Below are 9,578 nucleotides of genomic sequence, written 5' to 3' on the forward strand. Positions count from 1 at the left end.
CTTTGTAATGACTGAATCACAAGTTCTGGGAATGTCTGTAAATATCATAGCAAAAAGTTTGAATTTCTTGTTCTTTTTTCTGCTGCTTCTTTTTTATTACATGATAACTCACAAAACAAAGCAATGCTATCAACCAATTGCACTGAAGTGATATAGTTTCAAATGGAGTATTTGCTTTTATAAGAATTATTAACTAGCAATAATTTAAAAAAAAAATCATATTATCATTACCCCTTGAAGTTAACTATTTACAGAAATTACCAGCCAATAACAGATAAACAATAAATATTACAGTTTTTTAAAACTTGGTCATAAATACAACCTTCCTATGTCTATTGAAACACTGCATTAAAAAAACCAAGCAAACAAGTAAAAAAAACTTGTCAAAAAAGGAAATAAATGTAGAGACGGCTAATATCAATCCTCCAAAAACAATGAAAACAAGATAGTAGGGATGGCATTTGCATCATCCCTACACAATATCACAGGCACACAGTGTAGTAGAATGTTAACATACAAAAATAGGATAAATCAAGCTCAATTGTGATTGAATAGTTACATATATTGCTTATGTTAATTCTTTCAACCAAAATCCAAACCAGGAAGGTAAAAGCATTTGGATATCCATTTTTTCAAATGATGTAATTATAAGTATGTCACACTAAAGTCCTCCATACTCCTGAAACACCACAACTATATTGATCACAGCAGACACCAGAAAGCAAGAGCTCAGCAACAAGTACACAGTGAAAATACTTAGCCAAAGCACATGAAACTTGGTACAAACTCTCTCTATTTTTTTAAATGCATCAGAAAGTTTCATTTTATATAATTAATTAGTTTTAAGTTGTTTCATTCATATTCAAATGTTTCTTTTGATGAGATATACATAGGATGACTGTAAACAGAAAAATAACTTTTAGTAACAGTTACCTTTATAAAGCAGAACAGTCACTACTCATTATACAACACACACACTCTACTGTGTATATAATTAGACATTTGTCAATTTTCTCTAAACAGTGAAGTAACATTCTTACATATGCAGAAAAGAAAATGCAAATTAAATGTTACATAATGCTGAAATACTAATTCTAAAATACCATCAATAATAAAGTTGTTGAAATACTTATTTTTTAATTAAATTTTAAAATGCAGATATGTATTTGACACCTGAAAGGCACACATAGATGTAATAAGGGCTGAACCAGGTGCTAACAGTATGTGTTTTTTAAGAACTTAATCTCTTTACCATTGTGCAGGTATGATGAAAAAATTCTTGAATTATCTTCATTACCTGTGAACAGATGCACTGCATGAGCAGTACACCCACACATATTAGAGGTTGTAGTTGTTTTAAGCACAGTGCTACACAATGGGCTACATGTTCTCCATCCACCACACTGCACATACTCATTCATCAACAATTCTCAAGAAAATTTTATATTGACTGCATTATCAGAACACAATATAGTCAACATTTATAGAATAAGTGCAGCATTTTAAAGAATTTCTATACTACATGCTTTCAACATTGTATAAAGGATGTTACTTGTGTAAGTAGGATTAGCAAATAAGCAATCAGGATCTCATTTTCTTGTCAGCAATGTTATATCCAAATGGTTCCCACACTTAGAATATTCCCTCACTTTTCCTAGATCTTTCTATTTGATCTATTTTTGTAATGCATTATTAAACTACGATAATCTGTGAAATTGTAAAACATTATTCCTGTATTCTTTAATACAGACATGACAAGATGTATGTTGAGTCACAGTATGCTTAAATGTCATCTTGCAAAGTTTCAATATTATAGGTCAAGCCATTCTCTAATTACTCATACTTTATAAGAAAATACATAACAAAGGCTCTTTATCGTTTTGTTTATGAATCACATTTTTTAAGTTTAACTTAATTCCCAAAAACATTATTACAGCATAAACAAATAAAATCTGCACATACTACAGATCTTAACAATTGCAACTATTACATTTTGACTTTTAGTAAACAGAAGAAACATGCATATTGTTGTATTATGATGTTAATACGTCAAATATTTATTAAAAAAATATTTTCTTATGTGAAAACATGCAAAAGAATGTTCAAACTTTCATTTGCTCACTATACACTGTAGTGAACTCATATTTCTGATATCTATAAAACAAGTGGACACATTAACCAAATTATCCTCTAATTCAATGCACATTGCATTATTTTCATGCATGCTTTGAAACTGTGCATAGGACTACTGACATAGGGACTGTATTATTAATGCACTAAAATTTATAGGATCAAAATAAGTTATTTAATGGAACTAGCTTACCTCTAAATTGAATTTGTTAAGGGCTTTAATGTAGTAGTAAAATGATTCTTCATGACCCAATTACAGGAAGACAAGATGAAGCCTTTTCCCGAGCCTTTACACTAGCTACTGTTTACTTAATCTATTGCAACTTCCTTCTTACTTCATAACAATTTATGGTAAGCAAAAAACTCAAGGTAGATAAAACAATGCATAAAATACAAATTGATGTGCTAAGTGCACCAGAATTAATTTATATGTAATTTTTTACACTAATGATTATTCTTTCACCATCATTGTCCTAAAAGCATCACTGAATCACATGAAATTCACTGACTTTTCCCATTTTTGTCTGTAAAATTCAATTTATTGATGGTTTCCAAGTCAGGTTGTGAGAAGATCTTGAAATGTTTAAGCAACAATGTGTATATACAAAACAGAGAAACACTATCAAAAGTTATTGCATCATACAGTTGTAGGAAGAGTATCATAAGATCTTAGTTCATCATGCAATTCCAGTGGATGATGTTTAGTAGGCTTTGGATTTGAATTTCAACAGGATAATTATCCACAGTACAGTCTTATTGAGTAAGAAGTATTCAGAGAAGAAAGGTGCTGTAAAAGTAATAAACTAGCCAACCCAGAGTCACATTTGAAAATTTGTGGCACAAGTTGAAAATTAATGCTGCAAAACACAAGTCAACTAATTTAAGGCAACTTTGAAAGATCGTACAGCAAAAAGTGGAAGATACTGGTTGATAATTTAAAAAATAAAATATTCCAGTAGTATCAAAGATTGATTGACATACTTATATATATTAAGGTTGAAATAAAAATGACTAAATACTGATTACATAGTTTGTTATTCTTCAAAATAATCTTCTTATGCCTAATTGTAACACTGGGTATAAATATAACATATAAATAAAACAAATCTTTTCTCTTGCAACCTTTAATGAAAACGTGTTAACATTTTTAGCTAAAACTTTTGAATGATACTCAATACTACACACTAAATAGAAGTGTCAAAGAATGGGTCAAATTTCTGTATAAATTAAAAGCACTTTTGTAGCTGTGAATCAGCTAAAATAAAAGCATTCTAAATTTTTATGAGCAATTCTCATATCTGAGCAACATTCTAAAAATACTTATGCATCACTATGTTGAGTTCTAAATGCTTTAAAAACTCATAGGAGAATGTTTACCTGCTTATGGACACTTCCTTCAGATCTGGTTTTATGAGTCTCTACTACATGAAATCAGGCCCATTAACTTGTTTCACTTAAAACTGCAATATAAAATTACCTAATTTCTGAAAAATAAAAAAGAAGAGTTAAATGTGTATAAAAAATAATGAATTACAAACCTAGTAGTAATTTGGCCACATATCGTACTTGATTACCCTGCACCAAAACCTGTGTTCCTTTCTTTGTAACAGAGGGTCCAACACTAGTGCTTGCTGCAATACCAACTTGAATTTGGTGAGCTAACTTTGTAGGGTCAATACCAAAAGTTTCCAGGTTGTATAACAAAGTCACCTAAACATTAAAATAAATAGTGAAACAGAACATAGTGTTTATTCTAAAGTACTAAACTTAAATTTGGAGACAAAGAATTTACTTACTGAAATCCTAATGAAGCATTGAAAACAATGTCACCAATCAAAAATAACAATGAGCAAAACACCATATAAAAGTGTGATCAATAACTCCTATAAAGAAACAATGAAAAAATTTAAGAAAAACTTATCAAAATTTGAAGGCCCCAAATAAAATTACAGTGCAAGAGATGTGACCTTAGAAAGATTTAAAAAATTAAAATTTGGCTTGGATTTGAGTAACTTTTAATCTGTGGAGTTCTAAGCTCCTTAGAGAATTACAGTATTAGATGAAAATATAAATTATAACTTAACTAAATGGCTTGTTATTTTTTTTATAAGTAATGATGTCTATAATCTCTAGTCCATACAGGACCAGATCTGTTAATTAAACAGACCTGGATTTTGCATCTCTAAAACAAATCAAATTAATCAAATCTATATAATGAATATGTAATTTATTGTGTACAAAAGTCATACTAATATACAGGTTGATTAGAAAAAATGTTTTGCAGCTCAGCATGTCATATCTCACAAATAGTATGGCTTAGGAAAATGAAACTGCACAATCTGTATGAAAATTAACACAAGACTTTATAATGAATATATATGTATTTTGTTCAATAAAATCACAGCATACTTAGTGTTTGTATAGATTTCTAGCTTCTGAAATTTTAGAAATTTAGTTGTACTAAATAGTAGAATGTCCATTAACACAGAATATTGCCCATTACTTTACTACAGAATGAAACCAACTAACCTAATTTCTAAAAATATAAAAAGAATTAAACATGTAAAAACCAGAAATAATTACAAAACGTAGCAGGTGCTTACTAATGTAGTAAAGCATTATTATTTTGAATTAAAATTAGAAGTAGACATATAAAAAAGTTCCATTTGAGGAGATCTCACATAATACATGCTTATCAACTCTAGAACCACCACACAAGTGATTTTGACTGTTTTTCATTTTTACAATTCAAATAACCCTGTACGTAAGAAAGGTACATGGTTGTCTGTTTATGATTTTTACTAAATCCACATGTTAAAAATCCCTAATAGAATTTCAAAGGCGGATCACAAAACTCAAAAATCGTTAAAATCCCTTCTACCTAGAACTTCCAAAGACTAGCCCCTTTGACTGTTCTTTGCAATACGTGATTTTATACAGTCGAGACAGCTTAGTCTGCTATGTGATCATTAGCCAATCAAATGATATGTCCACTTTCATCTCAATCTTGTTTGGTTCCTTTATTCAAGTTCAGTAGCTAGCTCTAAATAGCATTGAGTTTTTCATTTAGTGATAAATTTTTTCCTTATACTTGTTTATTTACTTTTTTTTTATAAGATGGCATACTTGGGTTACTAAGTTATAGATTGTATTCTAAAGCTTTATAAATTTTACATAGAATAATAATAATAAAATAGGTAATAAAATATCGTGAAGACTGTTTTGCTCTTTCAAATGATAATAAAATTATAATTACTTCTAGAATTAGGTAGGCATTAGGCCTGTTGAAGGAAGATGATAATGAACGAAAATAAGAATTCTCAGTTTTGGTCATTCACCGGTTTTTGACTTTGGGATGCTCTGGATAGCTGAAACGTAACATACATGCCAGATATAAAGCGACTATGCCAGGTACTCTTCATATCTAGTACATGACGACTCATAGAGAAGATAATCCAGATGATATTTGTATTGCTTTAATGTGGACGTCTATGCTATCCCTACATAAAGAGTGCTAGTGCACTCTCTGATATGTAACAAATACAATTCACTATTTTTTTATCTTGCAAGTAGCCTGTAGTTTCAAAAATGGCTGAAAGAAGATGTCCACTCAACAAGTTATTCAAATGCTTACAACTTTGTCAGAAGATTATTCTGATATAGGGAGTGCAAGTGAGCATGATAAAGCTATGAGTCCTGGATTTGTGAAACATCACTGCAAATGAAAGTGAGGAAAGTGCAACTACTGCAAGAACAGCTCTCCAGAGGCATACAAAATCATGGAAGAAACAGCAGTCCTAGGGAATGCTCTGCAGTACCAGCTGTTTTGCCAGTATTGCCTCCTGCAGTAGCTGCAGGTGCTTCATCTATGTCAACCACTTCACCAAAAATAACAGTACCAAGCACAGCATCACTAGTACAAACAGGCATTCAGAAAACTGGGAATTATGGAACTACTTAAGAAATTATAAGTCATGGCATTGAGACTGTGAGAAGATGGGTTATACAAAATGTTTTCACTAAAACTTTGGGTACCAAGCAATAGGCAACATTGATAACTCTCTCAGTGTTTTCTTTTATTGAGTGATATGCAAATGCTACACCACATATTGAAGCAGAGGCACACAGGGTACAGAATGATGATTCCCAAGAAATATCTTTGGAAGAATTACAAGCATTTATTGCATTATTGTATATTTGTGAAGCTAACAGTGAGAAAGGCATTTACTTAGAAAGCTTTTCATCTGTTCAATGAACAATTCTTTTTTTTTTTTAGAGACAATGTAATGGAATCGTTAGAGATACCTTGAGAATTTTGCATTCTGATTTGAGAGGAATGAGAAATATCTGACTTGAGACAGGTAACTTTGCCCTGGTGTCAAAAATTTGGAATGGCTTAATTGAAAAGAGCATTGCCTGCTACAAGATAGGTGAGATCATTACAGAAGATGAAAAGCTATTTCCCACAAAAGTATGGTATCTCTGAACACAATACGTGGCAAACAAATCAGAGAAATTTTGAATCAGGTTTTGGCTTGCAGTAGATGGTGCCTCAAAATAAACTGTAAATGGTGGCCCCTACCTAGGGAAAGATGAAACTTAACCAGCTGGTCAGAGACTGGTTGACAGTGAGGTACTCAAGCTGATGGCACTATACTTGGGAGAAGTGAGGAAAGTTTTTATTTAAAGTTTTGTATGTAACTGTTTATCTGCTAAATTATTTTAATATATTTATCATAAAATTTAATTTATTGAAGAAATCATTATGTACAACTGTTCAATTTCATATGGTTTAAGCTGTTTGATTTGATAAGCCTAACTAAAACTTTTCAGTTGTATCTGATAATCTGTCTTTTAATTTAATGCAACTGTAGTATGGCAGTATTAGGTATGAGTACTATCCCAGAAGCTCTAGTGTTAAAAGCCATGACAGAAGTACAAAATTAAAAAACTAAGAAGCAGCAGCAAAAGAGAGAGAGAAAGTACACAGTACATAGCTGAGGCCCCTACAAATACTACAAAAATGAAAGTTTTGACTTTTTTCAATTTTTATTTATAAAATTAAACAAATAGATAACTATCATATAATGTTTTAGCACAATGTCCTACACTGTTTTCTGGTATAAAATTATAGAAAAATATGAGAATTATATATTTTTAAACTAAATCTTGAAACAGGTACATCTGGATCTGCATATGGATTGATCTCACCTGACAGTGAGCACAAAAAATGTTACTATGAAATATGGAATTTGTAAAATTTTAGCAATTTTCACAATTTGGAAAACTGAAACCTACTGATAAATCGGATAAACAGAGTAAAATTTAATGAAAGCACAACGTTTCACCTGGTCCTGGTGAAACATTGTACTTTCATTAAATCTTTCATTAAAACATCCTTTAGAGAGTTTCAAAAAACTCAGCTCCACATAGCAAAGACAATTCTTGACATCAAATTTCTCAAGAGATGTCGTGACCATAACCTTATTCCAAAGTTCTTAAACTGTTTGCTAGTTCTGCTAAACAACCATTCTTGGAAAATCATCAATGATATGCAGTTCAAATTATTATGTGAACACATCTGTATCAAATACAGTTCCCTATCAAGACTGTCTGAAGTTTCCTTACAGCAGAGTTCCATTCTAAAGTCAGTGCTGTCTCCTACTGACATTCACACCATTACATGCATTATGGATCAAAACACCAAGAATCTAAAGAAAACTGTAAACAAATGACATGGAAAAACATTCTGACTATTAAAATATCAGTCTCAAAATTCTCCGACTCCAGCAAATCAACATCAACAGAAATCTGGTAAAAAACAAATTGTTTTTAATGTATTTAAACGAAAACTTTCCAGTGCTGAAACCAAAATGTTAGAAAAAGGGTTTAATTTTGCCATTTCTCCTAAAAACTTTCCTGTCTTGGAACTAAAAAGTGGTCTGGAAGATCTTGCCCGGAAAATTGCTGTAAAAAACAGGTCTAAAGATCATGTTTATAAACAGATTTCAAACGAATCAAACCAATGTGACAACCTCACCTCTTCATCACAAGTAATTAAATTACCTTATTTTCTATCTGATCCTTCCATATCCTTTCCACATATTTCCCTTAATAATCCTATTGCTAAAATAAGAGTTTTCAGCTAAAACTCAAACAATAACTATCACAAAATTAGACCAAACTTCAAACCTCCTGAGATCAGTGCAAGAAAATCCCTAAAGAAGGATAGTAACATCATTTTGTTAAAGTCCGACATAGGTAATGCAGTGGTAGTCATAGATCATACTGACTACGTCACAAAAATTAATGAAATTTTACATGACAAGAATCATTTTAAATTACTGAAAGAAAACATAACACCCACCTGTAAAAAGAAACAATGCTCATTTTTATTACAACTAAAAAAGTCCAAGTCTCTTACTGATCCGCTATATAATTTTCTCAGACCATCTGACTCGTGTACCCCACAAATTTACAGTCTTCCTAAAGTTCATAAACCTATTTATCCTCTAAGACCTATTGTATCAGCCTTTGGGGCATTTAATTTCAACCTAGGCAAATACCTAACGTGGATATCTTTTCCTTATGTCAGCAGTGCCTCATCTTTTATATAAAAAAAACGAAGAATTTGTGAACAAACTTTAACATTTCGACACACTTTCCATTCTTGCCAGTTTTGATGTAAAAAGCTTATTTGCACAAGTACCTGTTTCTGAAGCCATCAGTCATGCTCTTGAATGTTTCAATAACGATCCCTCTCCAAGATGTTTACTCTCTTCTGAAATTTTGAAAAACTGTCTATATTTCCCAACTTCCTGTAACAACTTTCAATTTGAAGGCGTCAATTATGATCAAATAGAAGGATTAAGCATGGGAAATCCTATTGTCCCCATTCTCACAAACATTTTAATCATTAGAATTTTTTTTTGTAGTTGATGTATCTGATGATGCCAGGTTAACCTGGTGAAATGTTGTACTTTCATTACATTTTACCCTGTTTATCCGATTTATCAAGTTTACTTTTTATGTAGCAAATACCTTTTTGTTGCCCGACCTTTGAACCACAACTATTTCTATTGGCTGAAGTTCTCCTTTATACAAAACAGGCTGCTGTCCAGGAAATACTACTTCATATGCTGGTCGCATTTTAGAAATACACCTACAAAAAAAAATTCAATACATTATCAGCTCACTTGGAAGAATATAATAAAATTATATTCCATGGAGTATTTTCAGCTGTTTCATTATTAAAATAATCTACTGAAGTATTATTTTTCCATAAAAGAGTGGAAATGTGGATTTTCAAAATCAGTATTAGGGTACAGACTCATCACTTATACCTGTTAACCCGATGACTACCGGTACTAACTTTCTTAGTAGGCAATGCAAGTGTGCATTTGTGAATTGAAAAAATGACAGAGAACTTATCTTTTAATGGATTTCTG

The 9,578-nt window shown here is 31.3% G+C and overlaps 1 protein-coding gene across 1 annotated transcript in view; it reads right to left on the reverse strand.

Annotated features, from left to right (window-relative positions):
- The window catches only part of LOC106467508 (eukaryotic translation initiation factor 2D-like), a 96,214-nt gene that overhangs the window by 13,040 nt on the left and 73,596 nt on the right, over positions 1–9,578 (reverse strand). Inside the window, exons 5-6 of the mRNA XM_013927867.2 lie at positions 9,172–9,292; positions 3,669–3,840 (exon numbers count right to left, since the gene is read on the reverse strand). Of these exons, the coding sequence (XP_013783321.1) occupies positions 3,669–3,840; positions 9,172–9,292 (293 nt within the window). The remainder of the gene's footprint in view (positions 1–3,668; positions 3,841–9,171; positions 9,293–9,578) is intronic.

This window comes from Limulus polyphemus, unplaced genomic scaffold (assembly GCF_000517525.1).
Source record: "Limulus polyphemus unplaced genomic scaffold, Limulus_polyphemus-2.1.2 Scaffold2639, whole genome shotgun sequence".
NCBI lineage: Eukaryota > Metazoa > Arthropoda > Merostomata > Xiphosura > Limulidae > Limulus > Limulus polyphemus.